General features: G+C 51.7%; 1 protein-coding gene across 7 annotated transcripts in view; it reads left to right on the top strand.

The window, feature by feature from the left end:
- The window catches only part of PPFIA1 (PTPRF interacting protein alpha 1), a 77875-nt gene that overhangs the window by 26550 nt on the left and 34901 nt on the right, over positions 1-16424 (top strand). For 6 of the 7 annotated variants that reach the window (XM_043924218.1, XM_043924204.1, XM_043924228.1 and 3 more), the window contains exons 3-11: positions 4829-4930; positions 5394-5558; positions 6213-6287; positions 6649-6750; positions 6968-7189; positions 9414-9560; positions 10925-11059; positions 12364-12447; positions 15302-15433. In XM_043924218.1, the coding sequence (XP_043780153.1) occupies positions 4829-4930; positions 5394-5558; positions 6213-6287; positions 6649-6750; positions 6968-7189; positions 9414-9560; positions 10925-11059; positions 12364-12447; positions 15302-15433 (1164 nt within the window). Of the gene's footprint in view, positions 1-4828; positions 4931-5393; positions 5559-6212; positions 6288-6648; positions 6751-6967; positions 7190-9413; positions 9561-10924; positions 11060-11932; positions 12008-12363; positions 12448-15301; positions 15434-16424 lie in introns of all 7 variants that reach the window. The other variant, XM_043924231.1, reaches the window with a different exon arrangement.

Here is a 16424-nt window from a genome sequence, read left to right as displayed (position 1 = left end):
TGTCAGTCTCCATTCTTAGAAATCCTGAATATTCATTGAAAGGACTGATGCCAAAACTGAAGCTCCACTATTTTGGCCACCTGATGCGAAGAGCCGACTCGTTGGAAAAGACCCTGATGCTGGGAAGCATTGATGGCAGTAGGAGAAGGGGCGACAAGTGATGAGATGGTTGGATGGCATCACCAACTCAATGGGCATGAGTTTGAACAAACTTTGGGAGATAGTGAAGGACAAGGACGCCTGGCATGCTGCAGTCCATGGGGTTGCAAAGTCAGACACGACTGAGCAACTAAACAGCAACAACAATTCTTAGAAATAAGAAAAATCACATGTATTGGGACCTTTGAACTGCTTATGCATTTTTCTCTGCTTGCAAATAATCAGTAATTGAAAATCCAGTGCTATCACATTCATGACTTTAAGTAAGTCTAGGCTGTATATTGTCACCCTGCTTATTTAACTTATATGCCGAGTACATCATGAGAAACACTGGGCTGGAAGAAGCACAAGCTGGAATCAAGATTGCCGGGAGAAATATCAATAACCTCAGATATGCAGATGACACCACCCTTATGGCAGAAAGTGAAGAACTAAAGAGCCTCTTGATGAAAGTGAAAGAGGAGAGTGAAAAAGTTGGCTTAAAGCTCAACATTCAGAAAACTAAGATTATGGCATCTGGTCCCATCACTTCATGGCAAATAGATGGGGAAACAGTGGAAACAGTAGCTGACTTTATTTTTCTGGGCTCCACAATCACTGCAGATGGTGATTGCAGTCATGAAATTAAAAGATACTTACTCCTTGGAAGTTATGTCTAGGTTATAACCAACCTAGACAGCATATTAAAAAGCAGAGACATTACTTTGCCAACTCTAGTCAAGGCTATGGTTTTTCCAGGGGTCATGTATGGATGTGAGAGTTGGACTGTGAAGAAAGCTGAGCACCAAAGAATTGATGCTTTTGAACCATGGTGTTGGAGAAGACTCTTGAGAGTCCCTTGGACTGCAAGGAGATCCAACCAGTCCATCCTAAAGGAGATCAGTCCTGGGTGTTCATTGGAAGGACTGATGTTGAAGCTGAAACTCCAATACTTTGGCCACCTGATGCGAAGAGCTGACTCATTTGAAAAGACCCTGATGCTGGGAAAGAGTGAGGCAGGAGGAGAAGGGGACGACAGAGGATGAGATGGTTGGATGGCATCACCGACTTGATGGACATGTGTTTGGGTGGACTCCAGGAGTTGGTGATGAACAGGGAGGCCTGGCGTGCTGCAGTTCATGGGGTCGCAAAGAGTCGGACACGACTGAGCGACTGAACTGAACTGAGTGAACTTGTGACTCATATTTTGCACACGTGTAAAGTTGGTCTTTTTCTTTCTAAGTGTCCCTCTGTCATCCTCCCATCATTAGGTCACAATATAAACAGTTACACATAACCTTTCTAAGCAACTTTTAATCAATACATTGGAGTTTCAAATATGTGATTTGCTGGTTCATTTGAATATATAAGCCTCTGATTATCTTTGAATTCAGAATTTAATCTAGTTTTACACTTGACTGGCAAATAGCTGCGGCTGGTAGATGATCTGAGTGAGCTCTGCAAGTCAGTTTTCAGGTGTTCATTTTGGTTTCCTAAGAATTAGACCCCATTTCCATCCTTTGTTACACTCCATGTCCCTTTACTAAGAGGACATACACTTTTTGCCTCCAGTGGAGCTTTATTCTTTGCTCAGCAGGTTAGCAAAAATAATAAGTAATTAAAAAATAGAACTATTGATGGAGATTAGAGATTAGAAGGTGTAGAACTGTGTGTGACCCAGGGTGGTCAGGTGAAGCACATGGGGTGCGGGCAGGAGACGGAAGGGTTTGGGACCCCATGAGGGTGGACTTTGACCAGACCCTGCCGCTCCCCGCCCCCCCCCCACCCCCCACCCGAGTCCTCCTGCCGTGTCTGGGAAGAGAGCAGGGTCGTCACTTCCCAAGCCAAATGTCGCATCCCATCTGTAGGACGTAGTGTAAAATCAGCTTGATTGTGGACTTTGACCAGTCATGTCTGGTTTGAGTAACCTGATCCTGTTGTCCAGACCCAGAAATGATGAGTATTGGCATTTTAACACATTATGTGAAATCAGGTTTTTTAAAACTGATGTTAATGATTGGATGTTATTTTCCCTGGTCTCAATCCTAGAAAATGTCAAATGGAAATGCAAATCTGTATTGTAAAGACTTACATTTTAAACGGAAGATATTCCAATGATTGTTATATCTGTTCACTTTCAAAGGGTGAACTTCAAACTTTAATTACAGTAAATAGAATGTCAGTTTTAACTGGCTTACAGTTTTTTTTAAACAAACATTTTTTTCTAAAGAGAAAAAAAATTGAATGCTGACAATTAGGTTCTTATCGTGGAAATTGTGTAGATCATTTATTGCACATATTTGGAATTTATTCAGGCTCTCCTAATTTTTTCTGCAAAAATAATACAAATGCAGTGCACATATGAACATGCTTTTGGAATCTTAAACTTTGGAATTTCCTGTCTAATGTTTATCTAAACTCCTAAGTTTAATTTGCTTTGATACTTTTTTTCAGTTGAATTCTTTTGAGCAAAGAGAAGAGTTTTTCTTTAAGGAGTGAAAATAATTGTGAAGTCCTATACATTTGTCTTCTACTGTATTCAAAGTGGTGTTTCACAGAACGGTTTTAACTGTTGGATTCATTGTAAGAAGCACTTGTATTTAGCCAAAATGATGGGAATTAGATAGCCTCTTCATAGGGGAATGAAGACAGTTTGGCGCTGTTCGGGGAATCTTTGTGTATAAGAGATAAGGCTTGCGTCTGGTGATGAAGGGGTTAAAAAAAAAGGGCGCTGGTGGGAATGCGGGGAAGGGTCCTCTGCGAGTGGAAGTGGGGAGACAGCAGCACAGTCGCGCCTCCGGGGCCTGCTCGCCACACCCCCCACGATGCCTGGTCCCTCGGCCTCCCACGTCTCCCCAGTTGTCTTCCCCCACGGCAACGCCGCAGACCACTACCATCACAGCCTCTGCAGCCTTTCCCACACACACAGGCACACACGCACGCCTCTCACCCGGTGGGAGCCTGCTCCTGTCACGTCAGCCCCCGTCCACGCGGCCCGCAGTCTACTGGAAGGCCCACGGCCACGGCCCAGGCGTCCCGCCCTGCTCCATGACGGCTGCCTCCCGCCCCCCACAGTGAGTCTCACCCGCCCTTCCTCTCAGCACAGAGGCATCTGTTTTCTCAGTGAAATTGGGAGAGATTAAAGCAGGACTTCCAGAAAGCGCCCCCACCAGCTCACTGTTCGTCTGGATCTGGGCCCATGGATCTGACCTTGATCGTGGGAGAGCCGTGCGCCCGGGAAAGGCGCCCTCTGCCCGCTCAGCTCCCACCCTGCCCCGGGCCCCCATCGTCAGCTCATCCTGTATCAGGGCTCTCCTGACCCTGCGTCTCCTGTAACCGTTGCCCGATTGCCTTCAGCGCTTGACTGCAGAGTCCCTCCTGAGAGCGAGCGTGTGCTCCCCGCTGCCCTCCCCCCCATCGTCTGTCCACTGGGCTTTCGGCCCTGCCGGGGCTGCTGACCTGCTGTGGTCCCGGCCCCTGTGTGCCTCCGCTTCAGCAGAGCCTCTCCTGACCAGTCAGGGACTCCCTCTCCAGGCACCCGTTGACTCTGGCCGCTCCTCGCAGGGCTCCTGACTCCTGAACTGGTACCTTCCTTCCTGGCCTCCCCCAGCCTCCCCGGCCGGCGCCTCTCCTTTCCCAGCAGTGGCTTCTCGCTGGGCTCAAACCTCGGCTCCTCTCGCCCACGCTCAGCGCCTTGCTGCTCGGTCTCACCTTGGCCTGTGTCTCCTAGGACTTTAGGCTGGGGGTCCCTGGACTTGACACTACTGCTTGAAGGCCTGAGTACATCTGAGCTGAAGCTTGTCTGAAACTGGACATTTAGCATTCCCTTCAAAAGCCTGCTCTTCCCGTAGACATCCCCCCCTCGGAGAACAGCGTCTGCATCTGTCCCTCACTCCTGGGGGGCCGTGGAGAGGAGACTAGTCCCCGGGGCTCCCCTCCCTGCCCGCTTCCCAGCCATGACGCTCAGTGCCCGTGCCACGTGGGCAGAGTCTGTCTGGTGTGAGGACACGCTGGATTGCTTCTTCCCAGCGGGACTGGAGGTTTGTGTTTGCCAGTCTGCGCGGAAATCCTGGTGTGAAGGGCTGTTCACGTTCTGCAGCTGATCGATGCACTTAGGGGCCACCTTGTCTCCAAAGAGTTCTGTGTGTGTGCACACGCATGTAAATTGTGATAAAATACGTATAGCATGAATTTACCATTTTACCCAGCTTATTGAATGACGGGTGACTTCAGTGGAGTCAGGCTAACACTGGCCTTGGGGTGCCATCAGCCTTTCCCAGGGGAGCGCTCCAGAGCCTGGCGGCCATGTGGACCTTACGTTTTTCCTCGCTCTCCCCAGGGTTCTAGGCCACTTGTCTGTGTGTCGTTTAAGGATCTCTTCATCCACTTTGTTGTTAGGATTTATGTTTAGGAAAGCATCTCAGACTTCCCTGGGTCTGGAGAAGGCAGGCTTGGATTCCGGGTTCTCCCCTGGCGCGGGCCTGCCAGGTCGAGGTGGAGGCTGAAGGCTGGTCTGAGTTGTGGTGGTCTCTGTAGTCTTGGGGTCAGCGGACCCCCTCTTCTTCGGAGGGGCAGGGAGATCCTTTGTGTGGAGGGAGCCTGATGAGGCTTGACAGGGTCAGTCTTCAGAGTCTCGGTCTCTTTAATTTGTGTTTACATTTAGTTACTTACTCATTTAACTGTTTTCTAGGAGTTCGCAGCACTTACTAAAGAACTAAATGTATGCAGGGAGCAGCTTCTTGAAAGAGAAGAGGAAATCGCTGAGCTGAAAGCAGAAAGGAACAACACCAGGGTCAGTAGGGGGGTCTCACGTGTTGACATTTGCCCCGCGGGGCTTGCTGCGGGGCTCTGCGTTGCTGTCTTTGAACTCTGGTTTTCAGCTCATTTTTCACATCTTCCCACTGAGCAGACCAGGGTGGATCAGTTCAGCGTTCTCATACCTCGCTTCAAATTTATGATGAGAGCTAATGTAATTTTAGTACATTTGAGGGGGGTTTCTCTTAACTCAGATTTTTGTCCACGCTTCACTTTGTGTGGGATCTTACCTCCCCGAATGGGGATTAAACCCATGACCCCTGCAGAAGTGTGGAGTCTTAACTACTGGGCCACCAGGGAAGTCCACTCTAACTTTGGACGGGACTGGCGGGATTCCGACTTGCTTAGCACGGTTTTGGCCGTAGCGTGAGGCTGAGGGGTGTTATTGGCCCCGGGTCCAAGCATGAGGTTGAAGGTGCTGCCCTGGCCCCGCCCTGCAGCTGCTGCTGGAGCATCTGGAGTGCCTGGTGTCCCGGCACGAGCGGTCCCTCCGGATGACGGTGGTCAAGCGGCAGGCGCAGTCCCCCGCCGGCGTGTCCAGCGAGGTGGAGGTGCTCAAGGCGCTGAAGTCACTGTTCGAGCACCACAAGGCCCTGGACGAGAAGGTACCAGCCTCCCGGCCCTCCTGGGTTTGTACACTTGCTGCCTGGTTAGGTGGACGATGCACGTGTTTGTGTAACTAGTTGACTTTTGAGCATCTTGTATTCTTGTAAGTAACGTTTTTTCTGTAAGAAGTCACAGAGGTCTATGTGGTTAAAAAGTGTGGCCTGTGTACATGCTCAGTCGTGTTCGAGTCTTTGCGACCCTGTGGACTGTAGCCCACCAGGCTCCTCTCTTCATGGGACTTTCCAGGCAAGAATACTGGAGTGGGCGGCCAGGGAATCTTCCCTACTCAAGGATCGAACCTGCTCTCCTGTACTGTCAGGCAGATTCTTTACCACTGAGCCACCTGGGAAGCCCCCAGTTGAAAAGTATTAGTTGGCACAAATGTCTCAAGATTTATTATATTCTGTATATCAATTTGCAATTGAGAACTGGGTAGTAGAATTAAAAGTAACATGTTTTCTCTCAAACTTGGAATTGAAAGCTGTTAACAAGCGGATTTCCTTGATGTTAAGATCAATGAGAGACATTGAAGGTGCTCCGCTACCGTAGCTGCGTATCGGGATGCGTGTGCAGTGAGGGGGCCCTGACGTACACACACACGTGAGCACACGTGAACACACACATGAACGGTGATGCGGCGCCTTCTGTTCCAGGTGAGAGAGCGGCTGCGCGTGGCGCTGGAAAGGTGCAGTTTGTTAGAAGAGGAACTAGGTGCAACGCACAAAGAGGTGAGCCTGGTCAGCCATCGTGCAATTTCAGTTACGGGTGTCATTTCTACCCTTCCGTTTCAAAAAGTATGGGGGCTGTAGTGGTGGACGTCAGGTGTCATTTACCTTTCTGATTGAGGACCCGCCCGTCCGGGTTATTTAAATGACTCGTAAACCAGACTCGTGGTTCAGAGCTGAATCTCTTAAGTGCCCCTTTGTCCAGTAGAAGGTGGATTCTGACTCTAATCCCCTCGTTGTATCGGGATGGATAGCATCACCACGTATGTTCCTTTTATGTTGTGTTTTCAGTTTAGAGTTTTTCCAAATGGAGTTTTGCTGTCTTTACTTATTGCTTTACTCTCATTCAATTTTTTGGTTTCAGCTGATGATTCTTAAAGAGCAGAATAACCAGAAAAAGGTACTAACGGACGGGGTGCTTGATGTAAATCACGAGCAGGAAAACACGCCGAGCGCCAATGGAAAGGCAAGTCCTCATGCTCTGTCCGGTTCTTGGTTTAGGATCCAGTCTGTGCGGGGCTGTTGGGAACCTCTCACCAGCGCACCATGTAGGTCAGAGCGGCCGTGAGGGTCCTGTGAGTTCCCAGATCACAGAAGGCAGGGTTGACCTCACCGATTTCCCGAAAGTGCTGTGTTCCCTCCCTCCCGAAACACGGCCGTCTAAGGCTTCCTTTCCCCCTTAGAGATCCTCCGACGGCTCTCTGAGCCACGAGGAAGACCTGGCCAAGGTGATCGAGCTCCAGGAAGTCATTGACAAGCAGTCGCGGGAGCAGAGCCAGATGAAGGAGCGCCTGGCAGCCCTGTCTGCCCACGTAACGGAGCTGGAGGAGGACCTGGACACGGCCCGGAAGGACCTCATCAAGTCCGAGGAAGTGAACACGAAGCTGCAGCGGGACGTCCGCGAAGTGAGTGACAGCGGCCGTCTCTGTTGTCCTGAGGGGGATGTGGGTCCCTTGCTCCTCTGGCGATCTCAGCCTCGGGATGGCTGCGTGAGCGAGAGCAGAGCGCCGCTGAGGCCGCGACCGGCCGCCTCCCCGCCTCTGCATTGCGGCTCTGGGGCAGAGAGGCCGGGTCCAGGTGGTCTGTGGGCAGTGCGCCAACACGAGGGCGGCCCTTGGACGTGCTGCATCCTGGGTGTGGACTCCGCGTTTCTACAAGTTCTAGGGGCCCAGTGTGTTCCGTTTTGAAACATCCATTCATTCATTTATGAAGTGTAGCTGCTCTGCACCGCTGTGTCAGTTTCTGTGGTACGGCAAAGTGAATCAGCCGTGTGTGTGTGTGTGTGTGTGTGTGCACTCCTCTCTTTGGGTTTCCTGCCCATTCACTTCACCACAGAGTGCTGAGTGTGTGTGTGTGTGTGTGTGTGTGTTCCTCTCTTTGGGTTTCCTGCCCATTCACTTCACCACAGAGCACCGAGTGTGTGTGTGTGTGTGTGTGTGTGTGTGCGCGCTCCTCTCTTTGGGTTTCCTGCCCATTCACTTCACCACAGAGCACCGAGTGGCGTGTGTGTGTGTGTGTGTGTGTGTGTGTGTTCCTCTCTTTGGGTTTCCTGCCCATTCACTTCACCACAGAGCGCCGAGTGTGTGTGTGTGTGTGTGGTGTGTGTGTGTGTGTGTGCGCGCGTGCTCCTCTCTTTGGGTTTCCTGCCCATTCACTTCACCACAGAGCGCCGAGCGGCGTCCCCGGGCTGCGCAGCGGGTCCTTGCTCACTGCCGAGTTCACGCGTAGGGTCAGCAGTGTGTGTGTGTCAGCCCCGCCTCCCAGTTCAGCCCCACCTGCCTGTCGCCTGTGTTCCTGCTGATGCTGAAACTGCCTTCTGATTCACTGAGGCGAGCCTGGTGACGTCTGTGGCGCCCGTTCTCTCGCAGAGATGGGAGCATGCTGTGTGCGCTCTGCCGAGGCAGCTTGCCTGGCCGTCTTCTCTAGTTTTCGGAGGTTCCGCTCCTTGAAGGCATGTGTGACATCGGTAGCGGCGGTCAGACAAGTCGCGTGGCGTGGGCTCACCCCCGGATCCTCAGGCCCGTGCTGTGTAATCGTGTAGAATCATGGCGTTTCTGGCGGTCATGTCTGCGGGGGTCATGATTCATGAGAAACGACCTCACGGTCACTGAAAGCAGAAGAGTGCTGGGGGCCCCGGCCTCCTCCTGGGAGCCTCCCCTCGCCTTTGTACGCAGACAGACAGCGCCCACCCTGCCCTCCCCTCCCCCGGGAGACCCTCTCGGAGAGGACCCCTCCAACACGTGTTACAGCAGCTGTACTTGTTTAGTAGCTTGGTGTGAGTAATTCTGTGTGAGAACTCAAAACAGAAACATTTGCACCTGTTTGTATAACCTGTTCACACTACTCTTTGGCAATAGGAGGAGACTAGGTGGCAGAGTTTAATACGTAGAGAATTCTGGAAAAAGCGTTTTTAAGACCTCTCACTTTTCGTGTTCAGACTTTGCCCACATTGGTTACTTAGTGACCAGGGAGGACCTGAAATGGATTTTGAGCTGGCGGGCAGGAGTTGTACTACAGCAAGTCCTGGTCCTGGTTTGAGCGCGTCGTACACAGGGTGTGACTCTGCTTTAGAAGAACTAGGCTTGAGAAGGCTGCTTCCAGTTGTGTTAAACTTGGACTTCTCTTTCCACCTGTTAATATTCTTACTTTAATTTTGAGGAAATTGCATGAGATTTTTCCAACTTTTATCTGAGGAAACGAGCCTCAGAGCTCCCTGTTGGATCTGTTGAAAGTCCCTCCCTGTTCTTGGTCAAGCCCGCCTGTATGGTGTAGCAGACAGAGGTCCTGACTTCTTACCTTCCTTCCTGGAACTCTTGCAATAACAGGGTACTTTAGTATACTTTTTGTTTGTTGTTTGGGTTTATTATGTAGAAAAGAAGCTTGGCAAACCGAGTGGCCGGGCAGAACGTTAAGACAGATGGGTGCCAATCATGGCAAATGTGACATTTGAGGTAGGCGCGTTTTTGCTCACGTCTGAGAAAACTGCCATGTCGAGGACTTTAATCTTGAGGACGCTAACTTTATGTTTGATTTGAAAGTTAGGATTTAGCCCAGCTTTTTTACCCTTAAGTGTATCGGAGCGTTCCATGATAATGACTTACCTTTTCTCCTCTGCAATGCCCGGTGTAGGCCATGGCCCAGAAGGAGGATATGGAGGAAAGAATCACTACCCTTGAGAAACGCTACCTCGCCGCACAGCGCGAAGCCACCTCTGTGCACGACCTCAACGATAAACTTGAAAATGAAATCGCAAATAAGGATTCTATGCATCGACAGGTAATGGCCTTTACTGAACTGTACCTGACTTTTATAGTAGTGCGTTACTGAGGAAGGAAAGTAAAGACCATTTCATGTGACTCCCACGTTGGAAATCAAGTCCCAGTGTAAAGTTCTTATGACCCTAAAGTACTGCGTTCACAAGTGTGGATGTACATCATGGTAAATCAGCTGAACTGGAAGGAAATACATTTTCTAAAAGTTGGGGGTGACTGCAACTTACAGGTTTGAATTAACCATTCTGTGGAATGCCACGCCTGACTCTTGTCTTAGTTGAATGTGGATCTGTTGGCTCGTTAGTGCTTTTACTGAAAGAGCAGAGAGCAGCAGGGACCTTCATGGCAGCGGCTGCCTGCTGGGAACCGGGGTCCCTGTGACAGAGGGCAGGTTCAGTGCTCCAGACTGGTAGGGTTTGCACCTCCTGTGTTTGCTGAGCCTCACCCGCTCCTGTTTCCGTGGGGTCTCAGATCATCAGGACTCAACCAGGAAAACCAAACCTGGCTGCTCCAAAGCACAGTGAGTCTGCCTGGTGTGTGCCAAAGTGTATCATTGGCCCCAACACAAAAATAAAATACTAGAAAGCCACTGAAATTTATGATGTGGAATGCTAATTAAGAGCATTACGATGTACAAAGTAATGGCTGTAAAAGGCAGATCAGAAAATACTATATACCATATGCTCTTGTTTTCTGAGGGTTTTGAAGCATATCATATTGTTTGTGTATGTGCATAGAGTAATACGCACACAGAAAAAATAAGAAAGCTGCTTAGAAACAAACGTTAACCTCTCAGGAACCTGAGCTTTTGGATAATTTAACTTTTTTTTCTTTTTTAAAAAAAGAATCTATCTAAATTATCTACATTGAAAGTTTTTCAGAGTAAGAAGTTCTTTTAAAAGAATAATGGTGCGTTTACAAATATTAGTTGACTGACATTTCACCAGGCACACATATCAGGTCTGGATCTCAGTGGAAATGGAAGCTGTGTTTTGGCTCAGATGCCCGTGGCCCTCTGTGGTCGGTAGGGTTCCCTTCAAATGATGATTCTGGTGATGTTTTAAGAAGGGTCAGTACTGAACCTTTCTTCCCTTAACTTGTCAACAAGAATGAATAAGCTTCTACAGAAAGCTGATCTCCTTTAATATAGAAGAACTTTTTTTTTTTTTTAAAGACTTCTTTGGGGATGTTTAGGAAAAGCAAATACTCTGGCGGGAGGTGTTCTGCCCATTGAGACCAAGCCCAGGAACACTGAGAGAAAAATTGACCGTGACGCAGCTGCCGAAACAGAACTAATCCAGTAGACACGTGCGTTTAGGTTTTGTCTCAGCAACTCGGCCGTTTCCACGCTCTGCTCTCGCTTTGCAGACGGAGGATAAAAACCGCCAGTTGCAGGAGCGCCTGGAGCTGGCGGAGCAGAAGCTGCAGCAGACGCTGCGGAGGGCGGAGACGCTGCCCGAGGTGGAGGCTGAGCTGGCGCAGAGGGTGGCCGCGCTCTCCAAGGTGCTGCTCTGGGTCCGGGGGTGGGGGGGATGGTGCAGAGGGTGGCCGCGCTCTCCCAGGCGCCGCTCTGGGTCTGCAGGGGCCAGGCCTGGTGGCGGGGGGTGGGGTGGGCGGGTGCACGCAGAGGTTGGCCACGCTGAGTCCGCGAAGGGCAGCCGCGGGGAAGGCCTGTTCCCGTGCCATCCCACCATGCCCCTTCCCCTGCTGCTCAGTCCACGTGGGTGCGGGGGTCGTGCTGCCCATCTGAGATGGGAGCGCTCCCTGCGTGTCGGACAGTCCGTGCTTCTGTGTCATCCCTACGTTAATTCCCTCCGTTTTGTCCGTGTTCTGTGTCCCCAGGCCGCTTCAGCTCCGAGTCACTGCTGCTCAGGAGTTCAGTCAGTCAGCAGCTCAAAGCCCTAGTAGAATAGTTCTTCTCAGATCTAGGAAAATCCCATTTTCATTTAGGAGACTCTTAAGTCTTTATTGATACACTTTTGAATAAGTCATGGCGGGGCACGAGCAGACCCGGGGCCCCGCTCCCAGCTCACTGTCCTCAGGAGCCCGTGGGTGAGAGGCCGTGTCCTGGAGACGTGGAGCTGCTGGGGGCGTTGTCCGCACTGCCAGCTGGCCACCCCGTCCTTCTGGAGGGAAAGGCATGGCCCCGTGCTGCTGGTGGGCACTGGCTGGGCACGGAGGGGCGGGCCGGGTCTGTGCTGGCGCGGCTGTCGGGAGCGTCCGGGCAGTGTCAGGCGCTCGCAGACCCCCCCACCCCGCTCGGCAGGGTCACTGACAGCCGCCAGGGGGCACCCGTCTGCCTGTGATCTCCCTCTCAAGGCCCGGTTTCTTCTCTCCCCCTGCATCTCTGCTGTCTGCCCCTGGTCGGCCTTATAGTCTGACCTTTTGTCTTCTGGAAGCTCTGCCACTAAGGAGGCTAAACTGTTCGAACTTACCTCCCAGCTTAGGAAGGTAGAACGTGTGCCTCGCGCATCCCGCGCTTGCCGCTGCCTGCTGCCCGCGCTGGCGCGCCACACGCAGTCCGAGGAGGGGGCGCAGCGGCCGCGGGTGTGGGGCCCGGGGTGGGGGGAGCACATCTCCTCTCACGAGCCGGTCACCAGCACCCTCCGTCACCCACGTGTCACACGCGAAGCCCCTCAGGCTGCGTGAGCGGGCGTGCGGGCGTGCCCCCCGCGAACCCGGGGCCAGTGGCCCGCACAGAGCATGGCCCGCTTGCCACCCCTGCTGTCCCAGCCCACATGTCGTAGCCCGCGTGCCGTCAGGACGGGGTCGCTGCGAGCGGGACTGACGCTGTTCTTGGCTGACAGGCGGAGGAGAGGCACGGCAACATCGAGGAGAGGCTGCGGCAGATGGAGGCCCAGCTGGAGGAGAAGAACCAGGAGCTGCAGCGGGTGCGTGTGCTGGCGGGGAGGACGCGTCTGGGCTGCCGCCCCGTCTACCGGCGAGTGTGTGCGTGTGTGGCCCCATCTGCTGGTCTGGGCACCCGCCTCCTCAGGAGCAGGGCCAGAGGTGGTCGCCCGTAGGCGGTGGGCAGGGGCCTGGGGTTCCCCACATCCGAGGAGGCTGCTTGTGGCTCTGAGCGGCCAGTCCAGGGAGCTGCTCGGGGTCCAGGCGGGCCTTAGAGTGCCCCTCAGACAGGCCTGAGGTGCCAGCCCGGGCCCGTGAAGCTGAAGGCGTGGCGCCCAGGCCTGCAGCCCGCTCGCCTTGGAGGAGGCGCTGGAGCCCCACGTGCCAGACTGCTGGTCCAGACACGGTGTGTGTGGGGTGGCTGCCCCTGGCAGGAGGAGAACCGCAGATGTGCTGTGACAGAAGGCGCATCAGGAAAGGGCGATGGTGGAGGCTCGCGTTAGCGAGTCCTGAGAGAGGTCTCCCGGAGGGGTTGGTCACACGTCGATGTGGACCCTCCAGGAAATGGAGGGGGGATCCCAGGTCCAGCCTCAGGCGTCAGTACTGTCCCCACCGCATCTGTGTTCTTGGGCCTGAACTGCAGAGCGTCACACGTGGGCTCCCGGGGGCAGCGATTCTGACTCCCATCAGGAGACCCGCGGTGAGGCGCCCTCCCCGCCTCAGCAGAGAGCTCAACGTCTCCTGATCAGTGGCGTGCTTCCTTACTTTCAGAGCTGCTGCTCAGAGGCTGTTGAGATAGGGATGCTGTTTATGACTAAGACAATTCAAAGGAAACTTTTGTTTTAAAAATATGTGAATGCCAATGCCTTGTTGTGGAAGCTGTGACAGGTTTTATTTTCTTGGGCTCAAAAATCACTGCAGACGGTGACTACAGCCATGAGATTAAAAAATGCTTGCTCTTTGGAAAGCTATGACAAACCTAGACAGCATATTAAAAAGTAGAGATACCACTTTGCAGACAAAGGTCCATATAGTCAAACCTATCGTTTTTTTCCCAGTAGTCACATATGAATGTGAGAGTTGGACCATAAGGAAGGCTGAATGCTGAAGAACTGATGCTTTTGAATTGTGTTGCTGGAGAAGGTTCTATTTTAACAGAAAATAATCTGTTTTTTAATTTTTTATGATGGAAAACTTCAAACATGCCCAAAAGTGGAAGGAGTATAATAAATACCCATGACCCATCAATTAGCTTCAGCAATTTCCAACACAGGGCCAATCTCAAATATATCATTCTTTTGTCTTCTCTCCATTTTTTTTAATACAGTAGGTCCTAAAACAGCTTTTTAAACCATGAAATTGATGTTCTTTTTTTTTTTTTTTTTAGTTCTACCACTTTATTGCTCCCAACCCATCTCCCTCCACCCTCGTGCACACATGCTCAGTCATGGAACCTCATGGACTGCAGCCCGCCAGGCTCCTCTGTCCATGGACTTTTCCAGGCAAGAATACTGGAGTGGGTTGCCATTTCCTTCTCCATGATGTTCATTTTATAAAACACAGACTTGCCCACTTTGTTTTTACATTTAAAAATTGCTTGAGGTAATTGTCTCTAGTTTTTTAATATGAATTATCATATTGGAAAAGACCCTGATGCTGGGAAAGACTGAAGGCAGGAAGAGAGTGGATAACAGAGGATGAGATGGTTGGATGGCATCATCAACTCAATGGGCCTGAGTTTGAGCAAGTTCTGGGAGTTGGTGATGGACAGGGAAGCCTGGCATGCTGCAGTCCATGGGGTCACATAGTCAGACACGACTGAGCAGCTGAGCTGAACTGAATATGAATTATCATTGGAAGAAAAGTTATGACCAACCTAGACAGCATGTTAAAAAGCCAGAGACATTACTTTGCCTTCAAAGGTCCACCTAGTTAAAGCTATGGTTTTTCCAGTAGTCATGTATGGATGTGAGAGTTGGACCGTAAAGAACGCTGAGCACCAAAGAATTGATGCTTTTGAACTGAGGTGTTGACTCTTGAGAGTCCCCTGGACTGCATGGAGATCAAACCGATCAATCCTAAAGGAAATCAGTCCTGAATATTCATTGGAAGGACTGATGCTGAAGCTGAAGCTCCAATACTTTGCCAATGCTTTTTCCAATGCCTGATGCGAAGAACTGACTCATTGGAAAAGACCCTGATCCTGGGAAAGATTGAAGGCAGGAGGAGAAGGGGCAACAGAGGACGAGATGGGTGGATGGCATCACTGACTCGATGGACATGAGTTTGAGCAAGCTCTGAGAGATAGGGACAGGGAAGCCTGGCGTGCTGCAGTCCACGGGGTCACAAAGAGTCAGACACGACTGACTGAGCAGCAGCAGTCAGCACATAGAGGTGAAGTGATGTAGTGTGTAAAGAAAATATGGGACAGTCTGTCTCCACGGGCTTTTTTTCCAAAATGAATTTTCTCACCTTTTGCTTTATAAATTGAATTCATTTTACCCCCTTAATCCAGACTCAAGCTTCTGTTTTTATATTGGGAAATTCCTCCACCAATGTGTGTGTAAGCCGATCCCCTTTAAAGTCTGCTTGTTTCTGAGTATAAATCTGCTTGCTCCCCGAGCCCCTCCGACAGGCAGTGGCTGGTGACAGTAAGGTCCCCCAGGTGCTCTGCCAAACAGAAGCGCTGGGAGTGACCTTTGGCAAGTGAAGTCCCTGCCGCCCTCTGCACCTGCCCGTCTGCTCTGCTGGTGCTCCAGCGCCCCCCAGGGGGGCTGTGGGAGGGGACCACCTCGGGAGCCAAGGCACGGGCTGCTCACGTTGCTGCTCCCCGGTGCTTTTAAAATAATGACCGTACTTGTTCTTGAAATTGATGAGTTTTTGTTTTTCCTGTTTTAGGCAAGGCAGAGAGAAAAAATGAATGAAGAACACAATAAACGCTTATCAGATACCGTGGATAAGCTTCTGTCCGAATCAAACGAGAGGCTTCAGCTTCATCTGAAGGAGAGGATGGCTGCTTTGGAGGATAAGGTGAGCTGGCCCCATGGCCGCTTTACAGAGAGGCACGTTTGGCCCGGCCCAGCCTGGCCCAGTTTCTCGGGGGGTCGGCGGCGGGGTGGGACCTCCAGGTCAGGAGTTGGAAAACTGTTCCCATAAAGGGCCCCACAGTGACGGTCTTTACTGGTTACGAATAGCTGAGTAGCAGCCCTTCACGCTACTCAGTAAGCGTGACAGCATCCACGGGCAGTGTATAAAGGAACAGACAGCCGTGTGCCCGCAGCCTTGCAGAGAGCATCCGTGAGCCGGATCCGCCACTGGCCCTGAGGTTGCCAGCCGCCGTGCTCTGGCTTTCTGCTAGGCCCACCCTCACCTTTCTGCTAGGTCACCCTTCGTTTCTTTCTTAGAAGTTTATGTCTGGGGCTTTCCTGGCGGTACGGTGGTTGAGAGCCTGCCCTGCAAGCTCAGGGATGCAGGTCGACCCCTGGTTGGGGAGCTGGCATGCCGCGGGGCGGCCACAGCAAAGGAGGCCCCGTGTGATGCAGCTGAGGCCCGATGCAACCGGTCAATGAGTTTAGTTCAGTAGCTTTTATATGCTGTGATAGAGAAGACTGAATCAACTGAAAGTAAGCATTCTCATATTCCACCTCCAGCCTTCTCTTTCCATTTGCTTTGGAAAATGTCTGCGAACCTCCATCAGAGCATCTCAGTGGGCAGCAGGCTGGTTCAGGTTTGGTGAAAGCCTGTCCCAGCTACACCAGTGCCCTAAAGACGAGGCCCAGGACCTTCCCGGAGGTTGGCGCTTGGGCGACGCTTGTCCGAGAGAGACCAGTGGTCACTACAAGTTTGCAGCACGTTTTTCCCCCACAAAACCCACTAGAGACCACACAGGGCAGGCCCCTCACTTCACCCTGACCTGCGGGCCGGCCCTGAGGTGGGGGTAGTTTTGTCTTGGGTTTCAATTTGGCATGTGAAACCTGCGCCAATTTCCTGAGTGACCACTGAACTGCACAAGCTGAAAACA

This window comes from Cervus elaphus, chromosome 2, assembly GCF_910594005.1.
Source record: "Cervus elaphus chromosome 2, mCerEla1.1, whole genome shotgun sequence".
Lineage (NCBI taxonomy): Eukaryota > Metazoa > Chordata > Mammalia > Artiodactyla > Cervidae > Cervus > Cervus elaphus.
Note: the sequence above shows the minus strand (reverse complement) of the source record. Positions and strands in the feature narration are given on the sequence as shown.